The sequence below is a fragment of the Thermobia domestica genome, chromosome 6, assembly GCF_964235325.1.
Source record: "Thermobia domestica chromosome 6, izTheDome1.hap1.1, whole genome shotgun sequence".
In the NCBI taxonomy this organism is placed as follows: domain Eukaryota; kingdom Metazoa; phylum Arthropoda; class Insecta; order Zygentoma; family Lepismatidae; genus Thermobia; species Thermobia domestica.
The window spans coordinates 281,677,360-281,700,645 of record NC_137459.1 but is presented as its reverse complement, the minus strand read 5'-3'; the positions used below and the strand labels follow the sequence as shown (position 1 = coordinate 281,700,645).

Genomic DNA, 23,286 nt, shown 5'->3' with positions numbered 1-23,286 from the left:
TAAATAAAAATCGTTGATTTAAATCAAATTCCGAAATAAAATAATTTAAAGTGAAAATAAGTAAAATCCCGTTTCTGTTCTGTTATTTCGGTTACGGAAGTTAATAATCATAGTACAATGAGACTCAAATGTACAGTATGTACAGCATAGTATGAAAACAAGTGTCATGCACAGGATGATTAAAGAAAATCCCGTTTTGAACGGGTAGCGGAGCAATCCTGCTTTCTTCTCTTCGTAACAATGGGTTTGGGTTTTTAAATCGTTAACTATTCCGACGGGGAAATCACCATCGACATTTAAGACGAAAATTCTTTCGTGTGCGCGTCTGCTTGTTTGTTCCTAGATAAAAGGACGTATTTAGAGGGGTCTTATCCCCTCTCCGATTTTTTAAAAGATTTATAACTTTAGGTGAAATTTATGTATTTCGTGCCTCAAGCTAGTTCCATTTTTTTTAATATGCCCCTACCAAATATCAGTAACTTTTATGAAAAAAAGTGTCATTTTGATAAACGTTGCTATACCTTTTTCCTTAATGCTTAACCTTTTAAATTATATTATCTATTTTTATTCTATTAAAAATCGAATCTGCATTATTCGATTAAAAAAGTACCAATAAACCTTTTACTTCGTTTTTTTTTTTTTTTTTTCATGACTGGAGGCATTGTAGAACATGTTACATATGCTTTCACGCCTTTCTGCGTCGAGAGAGTGTGTGATGACATCATAAATTTAAAGATATATTTTTGTTATGCCTATTATTCATAATTTTTGGCGGGCTTACATTTTGCATTCAAAAGACTGAAATTTTGCATACTCGTTCAATGCGTCCCTTAGTATTTTTCAGATGTTTTCAAATCTCTGCGTTGGGAAAATGTAAAAAAAAAATAACAAAATAGCTTTTTTTCGCGATTCAGATGGAGACATATGAATTGTACCGTTTGAAAGGCTGTTCTATTCTGAAGAGAATGATGTACGAAACATGATCCGAGGAAAAATAGGGATGTTTCAGGAAACTGTTACCTGAGGTCCTGTTTTATACGCAAATTTGGGGTATTTGGGGGATATTATTTTTCGCGGGCTTCCTTTTGCACTGTTATTTCAATATAGCAAGACAAATAAATATGAGATTTACATGTAAAAGTATTACAGAAACGGTACCTTGATTAGGAAATGTCACACCGGGAATCAAACAAATAAATGAGGAGTGAATATCATTAATCAGCAACAGTGGCCCTGTGTAGCATAGTAGCTAAGCTTTCGTCTTTGGTACAAGCGGTCCGGGTTCGATTTCCAGTGAGAACACTCGGTCAGAAAAAATATAAAAGCTTTTTCAGGCCAGCTATCCTGAGTGAGGTTTTCCTCATTCACGCCAGACAAATGCCGGGATAGTACTTAAAATATAGGTCCCAAGTCGCTTCCTTCCTTCTCCAATCCCTTTTTTATCCTTCCTTTTCCTCGGATAGTGTGATCACCGCGGGATGTCATCCCTCATACATGATGGGCCAACATGACCATAGATGCCGAAAGCACAGAAACCTAATTCCTAATACTAATTAATCAACAAGAAAAATCTGTAGCAATGGTTCAGATATGATATTTCGGTTGCTTCTGGTCGATGGATCTGTTTGAGTCACCGGGTATGTCTGGGTTACCTGTCTATCTAGGTCACTGGATCAGGCAGGATCTGAAAAGTAAGACTTAGACACGGATGACCCGGGCAAGAGTCGTGACCCAAGTGACCTGGTAATGCATTACCCATTCCATTAATGCTGCATACAGCAAAATTGATAGGAGATATCATTGAAAATTGATAGAATTTTTTTTAATGATTTAACACTTTACGAGTAAGAATAGTTACCATCTTCTCTCTCAACTTTTTATTTAAACCAAAAATGGCAGAATTCAACCACTTCCGGTCTTAACGTTAATCGTTATATAGTAAAAATGATAATAGATAGGGACAACGGTTTTATGCTGTCAATTAAGCGTCCCCAGAATATATTGTATCTCTACTGTAATCTAAGTACTAAAGCTGGAATTTGTAGAAATCTACTACCGCTTCCGCTTTCAATATTAATTGATAACACATTAATTGATAATTGATAACAAACCAAACTCATTCACACCGTGCACACCTAACACTTCTACTTATTTATGTCTATAAATTATAGACACATTCTACACGTGTAACTTCAACAAAAATTAACATGTTCTGAAAAATTTAATATTTTGTAAAGAAATAACGTCAATGAATTACATTCGCAATTGTTCGCATGATTTTTTGAGGGAGAAAATCAAGATTTTGTTTATTATTTACTTCCAAAATTATCCACGTATAATGTGTATATTAAGGATAAATTATGATGGAATTATGTAATGATAATGAAAATAATTATCTTCCACTCGAGTCCTTTATTCTTAGAGCAGGAGAGAGGGAACTAGAATTTAACTTCCATAACATATTATTTGTAGTTTAATGTCAATATTTATCACTATACAACTACTAATATATCATTGTAAATGCATGAAGAACGCTTTAATCGCTTCTCTCTTTGCTCAAGTTGACCAATTAAATAACGATAGAAAACGAATTTAGTCCCTATTTCATTGATACGGCGGCCAAAAAAGCAGGGAAGTATAGAGTATTACACAACCTATACAATATCTGTGGTATTTCCTATGAGAACGACCCCCTATTCACTTTTACCCTAAAAAAAGAGTGTTGTTTGTTGTTATTTGAGCAAACGAAACAATTGTATTTTAGAGTGTTTTTTCAATCAGTAGCTCTTGAGAGCGTAACCAACACGAAATGAAAATGAAACGAAATGTTTAAGTTTTACGTCCCATGATTATGCCGTCTATTATAAATAAGGAGACGGTGATGATGAGAAATGAATAAAATGGTGGAATGAATAAGTGAGAAGAAACGGGAAAACTCCGAGAAAAACACGCACACGGTGTTTTTCCACCACGCATCTCACTTGGCGCGAGCTGGGATTGAACCAAGGACCCCATGAAACAGAGGTAAATACTCTACTACTGAGCCACCACCCAAGAGAAAATGTAAACTATTACATGAGATGTAATACCTTAGTTATCGCAACCAGAGGTAAGTTAGGAACTATACCATTTAGTTATTCTAGATAAAGATTTTCAACAGATAGAAATAAAATTAATTTTTTTGTTTAATACACTTATGCCTTACTTATGCCCTTTTGCTTAAAAAGACAGATGATTGATAATAGTGAATGATTGTGAAATTACTTTTGTGTGTTCTCCCACCTGGAATCAAACCCAGGACAACGTGCACCAAAGGCACTCGTGCTAGTCAGTGGATCAGCGGGGAGGGCTTGCAACATACAGTTTGCAAATTTGTAACAGGCTTTTTTAATTTAGAAGGAGAACTAGAATGACAAAACATTTAATTTTTATATGCGTCATTTCCGAGAGCAGGTAACCTCAAAGGTGGAGTTAGCCTATCGTACTGACCGGATTGAGAAACTACTTCAGTGTGGGCTTCATCTTCAAAGCCAAGTCTGGTGTTGGACCTGGTCAGACCTTAAAATCCTATAACTTTAAAGGTAAGAGAGATATTTCTACGAAATGAACTTCATTATACAGAAAAAAGGAAGCTAACATTTTGTTTTATATTACTGATCACGTGTGTGAAGAAGATCATGTTATTTCAATGACACGTCAGATTAGGAGAAGGTGCAGTGCGTGGAGAAAGTTCCAAGCCAGGATTCTTCCGTCAGTTTGAAAGGCCTGAAATGAAAGTAAATTGCGAGCAAGAATGAAGGTGACAATTCCGTACCCAATACACACATACGCATATATATATATATATATATATATATACTCATACTCAGTAAACGTGAGTTCGAAGCGTCGGAAATGTAATTAATAGCATCAAGAATATGAAAGCCGTTGCCAATTCACCAATAATATTCCCTCAAACTGATGCAATATTATGTGCACGGTTGCATACCAATAAGGATGCAACAACTGAGGAGTGGACATGTTGACATTTGTCCATTAGTTACATGTCGATCTGAACACACACACTGGCCACATTTCAATATCGATCCTGCGATCCTACTAGTGACATTCCGTTAGTTTCCCAAGTTTCTTAGTGAGTCCCTTTGCACAATTTCAACTCGTCCTCAGTTGTTGCATCCTTATTGGTATGCAACCGTGCACATAATATTGCATCAGTTTGAGGGAATATTATTGGTGAATTGGTAATGGCTTTCATGTTCTTGATGCTTGATTGATTTCCGACGCTTCGAACTCACGTTTACTGAGTATGAGTGCATTTCTGGGCATTTTTCGTTATGTGTTTTCACACATGTGAATCACCCTGCTTCATCTGTTGTGCTCTACCGACACTCCAGATGTCTTTCTAAAGCATTTGAGTACAAATTCACTACACTTAATATTCCGAACGTCACTATTGGCCAGCATCCGTATCTGGCGATTATGCAATCACACATATCGGGCATGAAGGTGTCCGCCATTTTGTATTTGTTCCAGATATCGACTTAATACAAACGAATTGTTGTTACCTGGTAGAAACCCTATCAATTCATATCCATTTAGACGAATTTTCATTTGGCAGATAATCCGGGACTCCCTACATTCCTTTGGGGAATCCCTTGCGCGTGCATTGTAGGATTGTGAAACATGCACAATTCAATACAGCAGGTATCACTTCTTCAGTGAATTTTTTACCTGTCCTCTATACGTTGGATAGTTTCCGAACTATTGGCGTCCGAAAGTCATTTTCCTACGCTTTCGGCACCTTGTAGATCCGAAACTATGTCCGATAGCCGAAAGTTCAAGAGAACTTTTTTTTCTTGTCTTAGTGGCAGGAGTCACCTCCCAAGAGTTGTAACACTTATTTTGCAACACCCGATATATATATATATATAGGTAGGTAGGTAGGTAGATAGATAGATATGATAGATGCGCGAACTTTGACTTTTTCATATCAATGATGGTGTTTACCTTAACCCCCACCTTATACCTTTTACCTTAACACCCCAGTCATGGACATTGATAAATTCGCCACCAGTAATGGAAACTCGGCGGAAATGTGTGAGAAATAAGACATTCAACAACGCGGAGAAGTTTGTATTGTGTCGGAAATTATCTACGTGATATACTGGTTTCTCTCAAGATCGTTAGGCTGTCGTCTGCTAGATCTACGGACTCTGCAGTTGTGATAAAGTCGTGTTGGCTATTTCACGCGCTTTTTACATTGTGTTAAGAAATTGAGTAAGCTAAGACATCATTTGGCAACTCTATATAGTAAAGCTATGAACAAAATGAAAGGTGTGTGCACTACGCACTAATATTGGTATAGGAAAGACATAATTGTGACAAAAATGTGTATTAATAAACTTGAGCCGTCAATATTGGAGGTGTCCTGCCAATGTTGGACGCCCTCTGTCCATTACTGGTAGAATTGGAAAATGCCTCAATAACATAAGTGTACACTCCAAAAGTACCATGAAAACTATATGAACAAACTGGCTTAAAGAAACTGATAGCTTGTGACGTTTACCAGTAATGGGCAGTGGGTGTGTATTACTGGTGTAACTCAGAAACTTTCGTCCAATTATGGACACTTTCCGCACGTTCCAGTTAGTATATACGAGGTGATTCAGAATAACTACTACAACGCTTACGAGGTGATTCCAGATGTCAGAAGAGGACAAAAATGTATTCGGCGTTGTTTCCTATGGAACATCGTTCTGTTGGTAGGATCCCTTCAAAGAGTCCAAAATGTGAATGATATGTTTGATCTTTCGGCAACTTTGGCTGAACGTAAGACAATGAAACGGTATGGGCAGGGGCGTTATTTAGGGGAGGCAGGGAGGGGCATTTGCCCCCCCTGAGTTTGTGATTTATATAGATTTTATCAATAGAATAGAAGTAAGTGAAAAACGCGAAATTTTATTTATATCAAGAGGTCTCCCCCCCCCCCCAAGCCAAATCTGAAATGACGCTACTGCGTGTGGGATATTGACAAGAAATTGTATAGGATCTATTCGTAACCTAACTACCCGGCATTTGACTGTTGGAAGTCAGAAACAGACATAACAAACAAACGATTCAATTAGATATCAGTTTCGAATTGAGCCATTTATTTCCATGTCGGAGCTCCAACAGAAATATTCCGGAATTTTATTTTACGAATAGGTCCTATACAACTTCTTATACGTCCTATACGAATAGGGCCAATATCCCAAAAAATTTTCGTTCCTCATTTTTAGCCACAGTTGCCGAAAAGCTGAAAAGACAACTAAAATGTGAACCCCTGAAGGGGCCCCTACAACGGTACGAGGCCCCAAAGGAAAACATCTGAAATAAGTGTTTGTCTCATGTTTAATGAATTGTATTTCAACCAGCAACTTCAGAATAGCTGTAATAGTTATTGAGTATCAAATTTCACGAGAACAACTATAATCATTTAAACTTTGTTTGGAGGACTTGCAACCATGGAATGGACCCAACGAAGATACATCTGTTTTATCTTTGGAAGGAGTTAAAGTCACAAAGGTTCAACGAGTCAGTGCAAACCGAATATGTATATCACATGAATAATGTTGCTCAATTTGTCCAAGAAATTTCTGCACCTTCCCACGACAATATTTTGCCAAATCCAACACAAGCAGATATGGAGTTGGACTCTAGTCAGACCGTAAATCCTGCAGCAGATGACGAATAGTTTGTTCAACCAGAAATCCAGAGGTCTGTACAACAGCTTCCTTGATGACGGAATTTCACACAGGGGACACTTCTTCAGAAACCGCGGAATCCAACAATTCAGAGCCAACAGTATTTGCTTCCTCATCGGCTACATCCCACAATTCAGTATGGTGTTATTCTGATGTTCCAACTCCTTTCAAAAGCGCTCTCTTTTGGCCCAAGGACAAATCGAAGTTGTCCAAAAGAAAGAAGAAGGAACGGATTCCTGCAGTTGTTACATCTGAACAATACCGACAGTATAGTGAATCGAAACTTAAAGAAAATGCCAGAATTCAGCAGGAGAAGTTACAGAGAGAACGTGATGAAAAGAGAAGGAAACTAACGCGAAGAACAAATAAAAATGGAACGTACAAAGCAGAACTCCAAATAGAGGCAAAAGGAAATCCTTAAATATCTTTTCTTTTGCGTTTGTATTGGAAAATGGTACCGGCACCTTTCAGAATAGCTTTTTGCTTTCTTGTTTATTTTTTTTTAATAATAAAAGTGGTATTTATTTTCACCAATTGTTCCCAAACACATGCAATTTCTAATGACCATTGGTCTCTTTTCGTTTAGTTTTGCTTAACGTTTTTCAGGTGCAAAATAGATAAAAAAAAATCCTACGCATAAATACCTGGTACGTTTAAATTACACCTCAATAGGTTAGACGTCAAAATTTGCTGATTTCTCTTGTATGTCCATCACTGGGTGTCTATAACTGGGACAGCCTCTTTTTTTTTAAGTCCATCACTGGCTACAAAAATAGAGTTACAAGAACATCTCAAATAGTACATTCTACTCGTTTTCTATAGTAGTAATGACTACGATTTAATAGATGCAAGTGTAAACTATGCCTACCACTACGAAACAACAAGATTACTACAATTCTCTTCCATCTACAACATATTTTTGTCAAAAGTACTCTTACAGTGTACTCTTACACTTATAGTGTCCATACCTTATATCATTATGAATGTACTTTGCAGCATTGATAATAAGCAGTTGTAAACATGTCTCACGAAATAACGATGTTCAATCCAATATAATCTTCAATCATATTTTGAATCCGAAGAATGAATTAGAAATAGTAAACTAGTTCCTTTAGTAAAAGATCTATCTTTTCGTCCTATGACGCGGGGCCTAGGGCAACTGCCCTACTTGCCGCTCCTTCGAGGCGGCCTTTTTTTCAAACAACGTTTATTAAAAACACTTCTTCCAACATAATTAATTTATAATCATTCACTTTCATTAATCATAGTCTCTTTTAGCCAACAGGGCATAAACGTGGGACGTAAATTTAAATATGTTATATCATTTCGAAGGAATCCTGAGTCCAATTTACTGGAAGATACTGCTTAATAAGTATGATTATAACGTTTTGTAATAATATAAAATTCTTACATGATTAAACAAATAAAAAGAGAGAGAGATTCTGGGGTTTGTAGCTCCAAGGTAATTTTCAACACATATATTTTATGTGAAAGAGAAATTTTACCTCATTTACTTGAGCAATCATCATTTAAATAATTGCTTGTAAAATGATAGATATCTTGTGTGTGTGTTTGTAAGTTTGTCCGTATCTTTGCATCTGATGAGGAAATTAGTTTTCAAGTGTGAAGCTCACTTTTTAATGTCGCAAAGGGTGACCAGATAACGATGGAAACGCGCCATGGATTCACTCGTTATTACCGTTAGAAACAAGATAGTAAATTACGTCCAATGTTGACACAATGATAAGAATTATTTCATCTGATGAACAAAACCTAAGCAACAGTTAATTAGGAAGCAGCACAATCGTTTTCCACGCACGAAAATACTTTCACTCAAGTGCAAGAAAGCGAGAGTTCATTATTATATCTAAAGTACGTCATGAACTTTTACAAGTATTAATTAACTGTTTCTTCTGTTTCTTAAAACTATTTACACCCTGGCCATGGGCGCTCATTTAGGGGTGCTAGATGGAACTCGAGCTTTGACTATGTCCTCCTTGCTGGTTTAATGGCTAGCGTGTTTGCCTTTGGTGCATGTGATCTCGAGTTCGATTCCTTTGGATATACTTCAGATTTGAACGCATTACGGTGGTTTGGATTCCACGTTAAACTGTAGGTACATCTTATAAATTTATATCCTAGGTGCTGAAAGAGACGCTGAAATTTAACCAAACAAACTCTTGATTATCAACCTTTCGAAAAAAAGTTTCGGTGGTCATTGTCGACAACAGTATTAAATGATAGCTTGGGACATGGAGATGTACTATATCGCTACTCCAAAGATTATCCCTTGCTCTCCTGGTAAAATGATACACCCATTATTCACGCTCCCTGAGAAAGTGCTGGAGAAAAGGGTCACCCTCACGCTTGCTGTTCTAACATCATCTCTACGTTGGTCGTCATCTTCTTCAGTTACTAGCACACCAAGGACACCTAGGAACAAATAAAACATGTGCATTATATAGAGAACTTGTAGCTGTAACATATGAAAACAATTTTGAAAATCACTTAACAAAAGAAAGAAAACTTACAGCCATAGAGACATTATTTTTTGACGGACCATACAACATACACTATTTGGGGCTCAAAATTGTATTCAACTTCTTAATGGCTTATAGTATTTTTTAAAATGTCTCTTCTGTTTTCCTAGGATCTTAACAATTGACCTAATAACATATTAATATTGTTCTTGTGATCCAGGATGCAAGTTTCACATGTGGCGATCAGAGCGCGAGGGAATCAGGGAAGTCTAATTATCAAAGTGTATGAAGTGCATATCTTGTGTTCGATTGGGAGGAGTCAGATCAAGAGTGATCTAACCCTTTCTAACATTAAACAAGCCGAAGTGAACAAAACTCAGAAGCTCGTGCAAAGCTGTGGAACACAACCTCTGTTGTCGAACCGAGCCTGTCTCCTGCCTAGCTCGGCCACCAAATATAACAATCTCCATATTTTAGACGATGGATTACTAGCCCACCTTATTTAGTTCAGATACAGCCAATAGTACCAAGAAATAAGCAATATATAAAAAGTGAGCCGAGACTACCTCTGGCCGAGCCTGCCCATAAAGTATAACATTTTTTTTTATTTCCTGAATCGTGGGTTCTTGTTCACCAAATTTGGTTCAGATTTGGCCAATAGTTACCGAGAAATGGACAACCACATACAAGTCAAGCCAAGCCGAGTTTAGGCAAGCCGAATCTGTTTCCTCCCGAGCTCGCCACCAAATATAGCGATATTTACTTCTTAAACGCTGCCGCCAAATTCGTGCAGATCCAACTAGCAGTTATCAATATACAAAGTATCACACACAAGGAGAGCCGAGCCTGTCTCTGGCCTAGCCCTGACATCAGTGGTCGAAGTGAGACAATATGCGGTGGTATGCCATACCGTCTCTGGTTTTTCAGTAATGAGGACGTACCGTCTCTGTTTTTTCCGTGATAAAGACAATATTTAAATAGCCAGTATGTTGAGTCAAAATCGTAATAAAACATACCGCCTCTGCTTTTTTCCACTTCGAACACTGCCTGACATCATACATATTCAGTTTTTTTTTTTCATGTAGATTACTATTGGGCTATTTGCCACCACATTTGGTTCAGATCTTATCAGCAGTTGCTGAGAAATAAAGTACCACATACAAGGCAAGCCGAGCTTGTTTCTGACCGAATTTTGCCACCAAATACAGAAGGTATAACAATCTTTATTTCTCAGACGATGAAATACTTTCCCAATAAATTTCGTTCTGATCCTGCTAGTAATTCCGGAAAGTAAAGCACTACACCCAAGACAAACTGACATGTAACAATCCCAACTGTAACACTCCAATTTTGATAAAACTTGACCGGTAGATACTACACGTGAAATAAACGAATACGTGTTTTCTTCTGCGGAGAAATGGTTTTAGAGGGGAAAAGCCCCCACCCAAAATTTTGAAAGTTGACTCCCAAAAAGCAAGAAGAAGTGAAGCCAAGTGAATGAAATTTTGCATAGATATTGTAGACGTAAAATGAGGAAATCCATGTTTCGTATTTTCCTGAAAGAAACGGTTGGGTGGGCACAGACCTCTCCAAACCTTTGATCACGAAATATCAAACGTGCTAATAACAGTATGTCAGAAGTGTGTAAAGGACATGATGAATTACAACGAAACTTTGTGTAGAGACAATACGAAAAAATAAACGAATATGTGTTTTGTATTTTCGGCAGAAAAGTGGTTTTAGACGGCAAAAGCTCCCATCGAAAATTTTGAAATTTGACGCTCGAAAGACAAGAAAAAGTGGACCGAATTGAATGAAATTGTGCACAGATATTGTAGACATAAAATGAGGGAATACGTGTTTATTATTTTCCTGAAAAAGAAAGAGTTGGGTGGGGCACAGACCCTTCCAAATCTTTGATTACGAAATATCAAAATTGCGAGTAAGTATACGTCGAAAGTGCCTAAAGGATATGAAGAATTATAGCAAAACTTTGTGTAGGGACAATACCCAATAAAATAAGTGAACACGTATTTTTAGTTTGTGCGGAAAACCAGTGTTGGGGCCAAGGACCCTCCGAAAAAAGTAAATATTGCCGCAGAAGCTAAGGGAAGAGTGGAATTATGAAGCGAATGAAATTGTGTGTAGATATTGTGTATGTAAAATAAGTCAATTCGTGTTTCCTATGTGCCCCCAACCAATTTGCTTCAAATTTGGCACATCAACAGTAAACAGAAAATATATCGACACGTAGTTTTGTTTATGCAAAAAAAAAAAAAAAACATTGTAAGTGTTAATGGCGTCCCCCGAAATACTATAAAATACGCTATAGGTACGAAACAGCTAGTGTGAAAATAGTGAACTTTTACCAACAGATAGATGACCTAAAAGTAGGTATCAATACATTGAATTTGGAGTGTGTCTTGCTTCTACCCTCAGAAGTTCAAGTTCAAAGACTGAACATTGCGCCCTCTAGCGTATGCTTGCGAAACACGTATTGCCTTATTTTATATATACAGGATGAGGCAAATAAAAGTGGCCCGGACAATTGGATACGATTGGACATAAATGTATGCATGAAACCACAACACGTGACGTGCACACTACGAGTACGCACACCACCCGTTCAGATAGTAATGCAGGTTGTGTCAGTGTGAGTTGAGTAGTGCATAAGTGCAGATGGTACTCACAGTGGAGCAGAGGGTGTTCGTTGTGGAAAGTTACGTGAAAACAAATTCGTGGAAAGAGTGTGGTCAGTTGTTTGCTCATGAATTTCACGGCACTGAAGTGCCGGCAAGGAGTGCAATACAACGATTGGTCAAAAATTGGCGTCATACAGGATCTGTTTTGAACAAACCAAAAAAAAGAATAGAAAAACTTCCGAAACGTGTCCGAACACCTGAGATTGCGAACATTTTCATTCATGTGGCTATTCAAGAGATGAATGATGGTCGTTTTCATTTTCAATATTTGCTATAAGTAGGTTAGCTAACTATTTCTTTCCTTTGCTGTGTTTCTTTGTACCCTGGAACTCTGTTCTCCGGGCCAATTTTATTTGCCCCACCCTGTACAACCATTATGCACAATTGAATTTGCTTCGGTCCACTCCTTCCTGCGCTTCTGTGGTAATATTTACTTCTTTTTCGGAGGAGGTCTTCGCATGCACACAGTTTCCCGCACAAACTAAACAATAAGTGTTCGCTCATTTTTGTGAATTCTCTCCTAACACAGTTTCGTTACAATTCTTCATGTAATTTAGCAACTTCGGACGTATACTTATTAGCACTTTTGATATTTCGTAATCTAAGGTATGGAAGGGTCTGTGCCTCACCCACTTTTTTAAAGGAAAATACGAAACACGTATTCCCTCATTTTACGTCTACAATATCTGTGCACAATTTAATTCACTTCTTCTTGCTTTTCGGGCTTCAACTTTCAAAATTTTCGGCGGCCTTTGCCTCCTATATATTTACACGCACATACACCTGAAGTGAAACTATAAGCTTCCGTATGCTTACGTCGGGAACTAATAAAGGATTTTTGTTAAACCAAAGACTTAAATCCAGGCTTAACACAAAGTCTTAAAAACCTTGACACGGCCAGTCCATATAAAGTTCGTGGTGTACTGTCACAAATGAAAAGTCATAAATTAATAATAATTGAAAAAAAGTAAATTAACAATTTAAAAAGTACACTGTAAAAAATCGTTGTGTTATTTCAACGACATGTCTATGTGTTAGCACGATTGTGTTAAAATATAACACAAACAAGTGGTTAGAACAACTCACTCTCCATTTGGAGTTGTGTGTTAAATGCCGGCAGTTGAAATGACACACAACCTGTGTGTAAATTAACACAAATGTAGAATCTTTAGTGTTGTTTTCTGCGTGATTGCCAAATATGTTGGACATCTAATTATAAAGGCTTACGAATTGAAGCTACAGACAAATACAGTAGAAAGAAATACTTAAACAAATCCAGGTATACGCAAAACTTCATCTCCCACATTTGATTCATTTATTGCTTCTTTTTCTAAACGATTGTGCACTAGAAGCAACAAACACATCAACTTTATAAGATGGCAACTGTTTCCGATCATTTGAAAGTGAGTTGATTGAGTTGATTTTTGTTTAGCGTCCCGTTCAGCAGCGAGGCTATATGAGACGTGGACCTACTGATTAACGTGGAATCCGAACCACATGAGCTCCCGCCGGGAATCGAACCCGGGCCTCCCACGCAAAGGCGCGTACGCTAACCGCTTAGCCACGAAGAAGCTACATTTGAAAGTGAATATGGAAGAACTATAAAATAAAGTAAATAGACAGTCGTTATCTTAACTATATATAAAACTACATGAGCTGACATAAATTATTGAGCACTTCCTCTAGGGCTACAATGATTAAATTTGACATGATTGTAGCTTTCCGGAACTAATCCACAGGAAAATTGCCAAAAGTGAATATTTTTAATTTTTAAGGGGTCTAAAGAGGGGGTGAAAAAATTCCCATGTTATTTAAATTGGCCTTTTTTTGGACCTATAAACTCATGTTTTAGGTACTTGGGATTGGAATAAAAACTTGAAATTCGGTATACCTGTACATTTTCGTTAGCGTTACTTAAGTGAATCATCAGAAATAAAAATTTCTAACCGTAGATTGGTTTTATGGGGAACTGAAAAATCTTTCCCATGTTATTTATATGGAACACCTTTTACACCCCCAAATTATTGAGCACTTCCTGTTGGGCTACAATAATTAAATTTGACATGATTGTAGCTTTTTGAGACTAACCCACAGGAAAATTGCCAAAAGTGAATATTTTTAATTTTTATGAAGTGAGATGAAGAAATTCCCTTGCTATTTAAATGAGCATTTTCTTGTGATACAAAATCCTATCTTTAGATAGTTGAAATACAAAAAGAAACGATAGAATTGTGGGTTCAAGAGATGCGAGATCGTAGGCCGAGTGAAGACATTGTGTGGTGGGGGCGAAGCCCCCGGATGGGCAGATTCAGGAAATATGAAGAGCAAGTTCACGAAATTCACTGTTGATGCAAAGGCCGATATATAAGAAATGCGAGGCCGTAGGCCGAGCAGTCTCGGGGGTCTGGGGGCAAATCCTCCAGCTAGCCAAAGACTAGTTTTGTTATAAAATTACATGGCGAACAGATTTTATCTTATCCCGAACGGTTATCGTCGAATATACGCGGCTTAAAGGAGCACTCTGATTAGCTACATTCAAAAGACCTCAATATTCTATCCCTCTACAAGCGACGTTTCCTTCATCGCCTTCGTGGCCAAGTGGCCAGAGCACACGACTAGTAATCGAAAGGTTGGTGGTTCGTGCCCTCCACCCGCCACTGGAGTATTTTTTTTATACTTGTTTAATGTGTTTTTATAGATTCAGCATAATGTAAACACATTACGCATATAGGCGATTTAACATATTTTGAGGAAATAATTTTGTGGTTCATTAACGCTTACGGCACGCTCAACACCGGTTGTATGTTAAAGACATAACACACCCTTGTATTAAACGCCAACACCGCGGGGTATGTTTTGAAATGACACCGCATAGTGGTGGTCACGCTGGAATCACTGCCTTGTGTTAAAATTGAGTTGAATTAACACAAACATTTTTTGCTGTGTAGATATAGTTGTCTCTCTGATCAAAGTTCAGTCGTTAAAAGCTGAAACTTTACTAGCAATTTTAATTGATAGATATTCTCTTTGTAAGGCATTAAGTTTATCTTATTTTTGTTGCTCTACTCCACATATGTATTGATGTGTTCAATTAAGAATTCCTCTGCATTTTGTTCTGCAGAACTGGACATAACTTCTGTTCAATATTTTATATACAAAGAAGACTACAGGTTATAACAAAGAAACAAACAAAAGCCTAATAAATATTTGTTAGAGAATGGTATTACTAAAAGCGTAGTAACAAGAAAAGACATCTTGAACAATTATAACTATAATAGTATCTTTATATTTGAATACTAAAGTTTCAGAGCCATGCTGTACCAGCACAATGAAGCACCACCTTAGTTTTGCCTGGATAGTTTTCCGATATATGGTCATCTTTAGGAATTCTCAATAGGTATTACACAATTTTGAAACGATAATATTCAGTTTGATTGGATACTAGTTTGTGGTAAGGATTCTAACCACGTTTTGCTGTTTCCATCGTTCTTGATTCATGATAGTTTATAAATTGATTTTGTACACTTTTAGTGTTTATAATAGGGAATATTATTTTAAATCATATCTGTTAAAACTTTTCGTTAATTTCCTAAATATGAGTCATTAAATTATTGGCAAGGAGTTCATATTTATTGTGTATACGCTAAGCAATACAATAAAGACAGAGAAACATTAAAATATTTCGGTTTTACATGCCGCGATTACATCCTGTAGGCTAAAAGAGACGAATAATTAATGGAAATTGATGACTATGGAACAATTGGTGTGATGAGAATGTGAGAGAAATAAAGAAGGACATGTTGTCTACCACAAACTCACATGACCTGTGATCGAATGAGGGAACCCCGCACCAGAGTCGAGCTTTTTTACACCGTGTTACCATGGCCTTAACAAGAAATAAAGTTTCAAACGCGGTTCAAATATTAAATTTTAAAATATTGTTAAGAACTCCACCCAACAACTGTCGGATATTCCAATAAAACTCATTTATTGTGCTAAGGGACACTGTTTATAACATTTGAAGGCGGTGTTCCGAGATATCTTTAAAAGCTGTTAACAAATGAGAGGGCTGCTATGTTATCAGAAAAAGATGTATCTATCACATGCTCATACTGTATTGCATCTGCTTATCCACGCCCCTTCACTTCACGGCAATTTGGCGTCATACTCTTAGTATCATTCGCCCACTCCAAATGCCATCAAATATGTCCCATGCCATATAATTGAATAGATCGTAATCATCGTAAGTATTCTGTGATCTCTGATAGATTATTAGCTACAAACTGCCTATGAGAACACAAGATACTACTATTCGTACGAGAGTATCAATGCATTGTAATCTTCTTTTTCTCTTTACTTCATTTGTACCTTTCTCTTAGAACACAATTTCATCTTTAAAATGTTCTAGACAATTTATTCACCTTCTCCAATAATTTCCAATAATGTTATTTTCCTTTCCACTTGAGTAAATATACTTTTATAGCAAAATTAGTTTCGCAACATAGGTTTAGTACATTCGTAATATTAACGATTTTCGATCTTCGTGAATATATTTTCATGACCAGAGCTCTAAAAAAATATATATTTATTTATTTTCAATTCTTGTTTTGTCGTTAATGGATGATTCAACCTCATGGTCATTATACTAGACCGAGAACTCTGACATTGAACGAAACATTTCAGGAAACACGATCAAATAGAATCGAAACTGCATGCCTATATCGTGCAATATTTTACCCACCACTGTTTTCCTGTTTTCCTTTGATCTAAACGTTTCAGTGTATTTCTTGAAAGCATACATCCACTTAGAAAAATTGGAATTTCTTTGAAGTGTGTTTCTGTCTCTTTCCAGAGACGGTGAACTCGAGGAAAGGAAAAAATACCTGGTCGTTGCTGAGGCTGGTAAGTGCCATATTTGCATTTATTATTTTCCTCAATGAAACTTTGTTTCCTTTACCATTTCCATATGATTGGTTTACATATAGGTAACCAGTTTTCCCTAGGATACAGTGCATTAAGAGAAATCTAACAACAGTTGTAGATATGTAAAATAAGGCCTGGTATAAATTAGTGTGAGTTAATATTATGAAATGAAGTTAGAATCAGAAAGTTTTTTATATATATATATACTAAATATGATTTTATATTTGAATGAATGATAAATATGTTTTTTTTTTTAAATCTTATTAAATTACACGTAATTTACCAGCAGATTATGCAAATGTGTAGTTAATTCTACCATCAAAGCCTATAATTCTGTCAATGAAACTTTAGAAACTTATTTATTTATTATGTTTTGATTGTTCAGAATTTCCATAAAGTGTTACAGCATTGCGAATCTTCGCAATCAATTAGGAACGAATAAGAAACTAGTATTTCATTGTCTTGAAACGGTAACTTTCAGCCTAAAACATTGTCCTATTTAATTTCCATATAATCTACAGGATGGTCCATTTATAATAATAGTAGTAGATATTTCAAAAATCGTAAAAGGCAGAGAAGCAAAATTTTGCACCAAGAAAATATAGGGAGGAGGACAACTTTCTAGTTACTTTGCAACATCACCGAATGAAAAGTGTTGCTAAACCAATATAAAGTTCTTTTTTCAAATGATACTACGTCAGATTATTACATATTTCAAATTATTATGTCAAACGAAAACTTAAAATACCATGTGTATTGTTCCGTGTTGCAAACTAAGGATGTTACAGTATCACAAACATCCAAAGTTTGGAAGTCTCTATCACACATACAGCACAACGCAGATGAATAGGATACTGCAAATCGAAAGTACATTAGTGTTGGATACTATGATCGTGATATGACTTGTTTCAAATGAATAGGAACAAAGTTACCAATGCTTGAAAATTTGATTTTTTAATGCTTTATTTCGAAAAAAAAATGTTAGATAAGTACAATATCTAGTTACTTGTGTGGTTTGCAATCAACGTACAAATTATTTTGCCGTTTACTGCATTTCGATATCTCAAACCGTTCCGGAGATATGGTAAACATTGATGAAGTTCGCAACACTGCTGAAAATGGTGTATTTGTGGAAAATATTTAAAATGATTTTTGTTTTCCTTCTCTTTTATAGTATTACAGCATTAGCTTTTAGTATCTGTTATCACAAGTTGTTGCAATTACATAACTTAAACAGTGTTTCAAACTTCAGTGTTGAGATATTGAAGTGCTGTAAATGACAAAATAATTTACACATCCATTATAAACCATACAGTTAACTAGACATGATGCTTATCTAGGTACTTTTTCGAAACAAAGCATTTCAAATAAATTCACATTTTCAAGCCATGATAACTTTGTTCCTATTCATTGCAAACAAGTTATACCATGACATACAACGCTAATGTACTTCCGATGTGCATTATCCTGTGCATTTCCGTTGTGTTGTATGTCCGTTAGAGGATTCCAAACTTTGGATTTTTGTGATACTATAGCATGCTTAGTTTGCAACACTGAATAGCAAACTTGATATTTTAGGTTTTCGTTTGACATGTTGATTTGCAATATGTAATGATCTGACATAGTGTCATTTGAAAAATATAACTTTATATTGGGTTGGCAATACTGTTCATCCGGTGACGTTTCAAAATACCTAGGACGTTGTTTCCTTCCCTATAGTTTCTTGATACAAAATTTCGCTTTTCTGCCTTTTACGATTTCTGAGATATTTATTACTCTCATTATAAATGGACCACCCTGTACAGGGCGATTCAGAAAGATAGACACAATTTTGTTCTATATTTCCTAAACTATAAAACATAAGTGAATGATCTACCCATAGAACCGTAGTTAGGGTGTTTCCAGCAGTCTCAGATCCCCTGTAACCAGTTTCAGCCTCACCTGAAACTTTTATTTGTTTATTAATATATGTATGAATGTAAATGAATTCGAGCAAGGTAAGGAACCCAGGAAAATGATCACGGCCCCGCCCATGTCTTAGTATTCTGGCTACGGGCTTGTGTATACCACTGATTAAACTGATGAACCTAATTCCTATGTTCCTAATGGAAATTCAAATCGTTTCCACAATGCAACGAAAGTGTCTCGGCGACGCTACCGACTAGCGTTGTAACTAAGTGTATTGCCAGCTACTGGCAGTAGCTAAGTGTATCATTGGCTAATTCCACCAGACTCACGCGCTCTGAGTGATTTGATTTGTTCTTGCTTTTAGTAGTTCGTAGCACCCAACTCCCTTGAGTAGCGGCGCCACAATCTTCACAGTTTCAGCGCGAAGAGCAGCTGAAACCTCTTATACTATATTATTACTCTATGTGTGTATACAACATTTAAAAAGGCAAGTTACAAATTAACTAATACGTAGTGCACACCCACAGCGTCAGTAGAGAGCAAAATAGTTACTCACTTTGTTGCAATCAAAAGTTTTTGGACCGTTCTTTCTTGCTAAATCACGATTACTGGGTTAACATAACTCGTTATACTGGAAAGCTGACATCTTTCTCAAATTGCTGAAAATTCAGAAGGATTTTTTCCAATATTCTAGCTCCACGCAAGATAGTATATGGACTTTTGAAATTATCTAAACTAATTTCTACCTCAACAATACATCGAAAATAAAATTATGGCACTACAGTTAAGTCTGCAGTCTTTTAAACTTCAAGCTTTTGCAGGAGAATCCAGTTTTGCAGCATTGCAAGATACATTACCTCATTAACCGTGTTTTTAGTGGAAAAGAATTGTCTAAAAACATTTTGTTTGCGGTAAAGTACGAATTAACCATTTTCCTCTTAATTGACGATCTGTGCATTGGGAGAGCGCTTTAGCAATGATATTTTAAATTTTAGCAACTTCTCTTGCAAATTTTGTGTAGATCACTCACATACATTGTATAGTTTAGGAAACATAGATGTTCGAAGTTCACATCTTTTTGAATCATTACTATTATTGTTGTTGAAGAGGTTAATATTTTCGTCCTTTTGCTATGCTATGTGACAAAACCAGAGCAAATAATCCACTTTTTAGAGAAACTTGACGCGACTTACTCTATATTCGAATTGAGGAAGAAGTGAAGTAGGTACATTCTGAAACTTACATTTAAAATGAGTTTAAAATATTTTTTTTATTTTATTTTATTTTATTTTATTTTGTTTTATTTTATTTTATTTATTTATTTTGTAAGCTTATCTACGTGTAATTGAAAACAAAACGACACGCATTGACTGAGAAACTTTTTTTTTTTTTTTTTATCAACTTCCGTTGAACCAAGTGAGATGACGATACAGTTAGATATAAGACAAAGCTGTTCATTGGACGCCGCTCATGTCTGAGACTGATAGACAAGCTTTGCCATGGCAATAGAAGTGCCTTTCCAGTGTAAAGTATGTGATGTAATTGGATTTCTCCATACGAAAGGGCATAATACAGCCGCAATTAATCGTCGCGTGAGTAAGGATTACGGCGAGAAATTTATAGAGGATGGATGTATGCATGAGTGTTGGAGAGAGTTTAACAAAAGACCTTACCGACATACACGACGAGAGTAGCTAAGGGTAGAAATTTGTGGTTACAGACAACCTTGATAAACGCGTGAATCATGTGATTCGTGAAATGTGAAGATTGTGTATGACCTTAGGATTTCAAGGAATTCGATAGTTGACTGAAGCAATCGAATTATATTACGTAGTTCACACTTGGCGGACGCTTTGATTGCATCTGATATATCTTCATGCTTCTACTCCACAATGAGTGAATGGCAGGGTCTTGTCTATCAATGTAGGCAGGGGTGCCCACGAGGGGGGGGGGGCTATGACGCAAACTGCGTCATTGAAATATTTGGGGGGTTAAAAATCTATATTAATATGTTTGAGGAGGTGTAAATATTAATCGAAAAGTTTTTTTTTTTTTTTTTCATGGAAGAACACCTACGGATAGACAATTGAGGGGGGGTGCTTCATGGACATGAGGGAGGGTGGGCACCACTGATGTAGGTGATGGGAAATGTTCGATGAATAGCTTTATCTTATTTCTGTTTACTTGTCTCATGTAGTTCTCCTCTGTGCTTTAACAGACGTTTAACAAAATAGACCTCGTATTTTATCTGTGCAGACGTAAGTTCCTTACTTATAGGCCATCAAATTTGAGGTTTCTCTCTCTCTCTTTTTAATAAACAAATAATTAAATAAAATCACTGATTCTTATTTACATTACAGCAAGAATTAGGGAATATTCTAAACGTTAATTTGGTGTTAAATGTTGTTCATCTATTAAACATTAACACAGTGTCTACTTATGAGATTCGTTAAAACCAATGATTACGGTTTTTTTTTTTTTTTTTTTTTTATCCACAACTAGGAAGGTCATTACTAGCCCGAACATCTTTTATTCATTGGTCTACAGCACATTTTATGTCATTTTAGTTCAGAAATTGCATACTACGCTGATATTCTTCAGCTCTCTGATGATCTTAAAGTCGCTGGGAGCTAGGCTAGTTGAATATGATGTGGCGTAAGAGTAATTCAAGCGCAGTTCTTTTAAAACTTCCTTCGTTTGGCGAGCTGCATGTTGTATTGCTTTATCATATTGAAACGATATTCAGGTGGAGCTTTCCATGCCAATGCTTGATGAGAGCTTGTTGCAGTGGACCGGAAGTTATGTGTTAATTTTCCCTACTTTTGATAGGTAATCCAGCAAGATTATCTCATAGCAATCCTAGAATATCCTAATCATCACCTCACCATCGGAAGAAACAAAACGTTCTTTAATATTGTCACTACTACGGACCTCACAGCGATGGCTGTGGGATTTAGGCAGATCCGGGCTGGAATACTAATGAGGGCAGGGGGCAAGTCTACCAAAAGAGCCACCATACAAACACGAATGCGTATTATATATGTATGGGCGCCATTTTATATATTAAAATCATTAAAATTGTTTCAGTAGCGTAAATTGCTAAATTGTGAAAATCTCGAGCACTTTTTAGTTCCTGTAATAAAATTTTTGTCAAATAAAATGAAGCTAAATACACCAACAAATCAATAAAACTATTTTAAAAATAAAATATGCACTGATTATCCAAACACTGCTCAAAAACACGGAGAAACAATCAATATGATTGGATTTGTGGATGCATATTAAGACTGTCTAATCTACTTCTGTTGTGGGTTAGGAACTTTCGGGAAACACCTTGCTCCGTAAAGAATAGACTTTATGAAAACCATATACCGTTCTACAGTAAGAAAGAATGAGTTGACAATGAGACATTTGAGAAATCAAATTTTCAAAAAGTAGGAGCGATAGATGTCATACCTGTTTTTTTTTTTTTTTTTTTTTTTTTTTTTTTTTAAATCAATACGCTTTGAATTATAGCTCAATTCGGAAATATAATTCGTGAAATAATGAGTCTAGTAACAATTTCAATTTTGAAAATCGTTAGTTTTTTTCTCTCAGACTGTATATCTCACTACTGGTTCCAATCTCACTTTAAACAGTAGATTCCTTCCCACACAGCCTTGTTACTTTACACAGGATGTTAAGCTCCGATTAATAGAATTTTCCTTGCTTTAGAAATGTATATCGTCACCTAGACCTATGTGTTTTCATTTCTTTGGATACAGATCACAATTCTGAGATTTGGACTCTAAATTATTTCAATTGTTACGTATACTCAAAGGCGCCGATTTCTGTATCAACTTTGGGGGGCACGTTTACTTACGAGTATTTAGTTTTCAAATATCCAGACAATGATCCAAGCAAATATAACCAGACCCAGAGGTGCCCAAGGAAACTTTGGGGAACCCAAAGGTGCCCAAGAAGATTTTGTGAGGACCAGGGGCCCTCGGTTCCCCACGATCGGTGTCCATGCCTCTATTTGATTGTTATATATGATATTCGTCAAGAATCGCCCTGAGCTTGTCGGGTTATTATAGTCCTGGTAGTTCTAACATATGCCACTTTCTCCCTTCCCAATAAGGTAGCTATGACCTTGAAAGTGATTATCTGCTCTAACAGTAGCAGTTCGCCAGGCATATACTATCATTTCAGTATGCCTTCCGTCCTCTATAAATGTCTTGCTTGCGAACTTTTATTTCGCAGAAAGTGAGTGAGCAATACGGGCCATTTTTCTTTTCTGTTACGATTTGGACCAAAATTGATATCAAAGTCATGCATAGCCCACTTAGATGACGGCAAATTCGGTTGATATCAACTAAGAACAAGAAAGGCCGAAACTAACGTAAACTTTTCTCAGGAATTGCTTTACCACTTTAGATCGAAATTAGTATGATATCTCCTGATGAACTACTTAAGTGGTCTGCAAAATTTAATTAAGATAGATAGAGATGAAATTCCTTTCAGATTTTAAAATCCGGAAATTTCATGGAA

General features: G+C 36.3%; 1 protein-coding gene across 3 annotated transcripts in view; it reads left to right on the top strand.

The window, feature by feature from the left end:
- Window positions 1-23,286, top strand: part of LOC145688508 (uncharacterized) — a 906,862-nt gene that overhangs the window by 790,624 nt on the left and 92,952 nt on the right. For 2 of the 3 annotated variants that reach the window (XM_081762852.1, XM_081762851.1), the window contains one exon: window positions 16,778-16,827. In XM_081762852.1, coding sequence (XP_081618978.1) covers window positions 16,778-16,827 — 50 coding nt within the window. Of the gene's footprint in view, window positions 1-16,756; window positions 16,828-23,286 lie in introns of all 3 variants that reach the window. The other variant, XM_081762850.1, reaches the window with a different exon arrangement.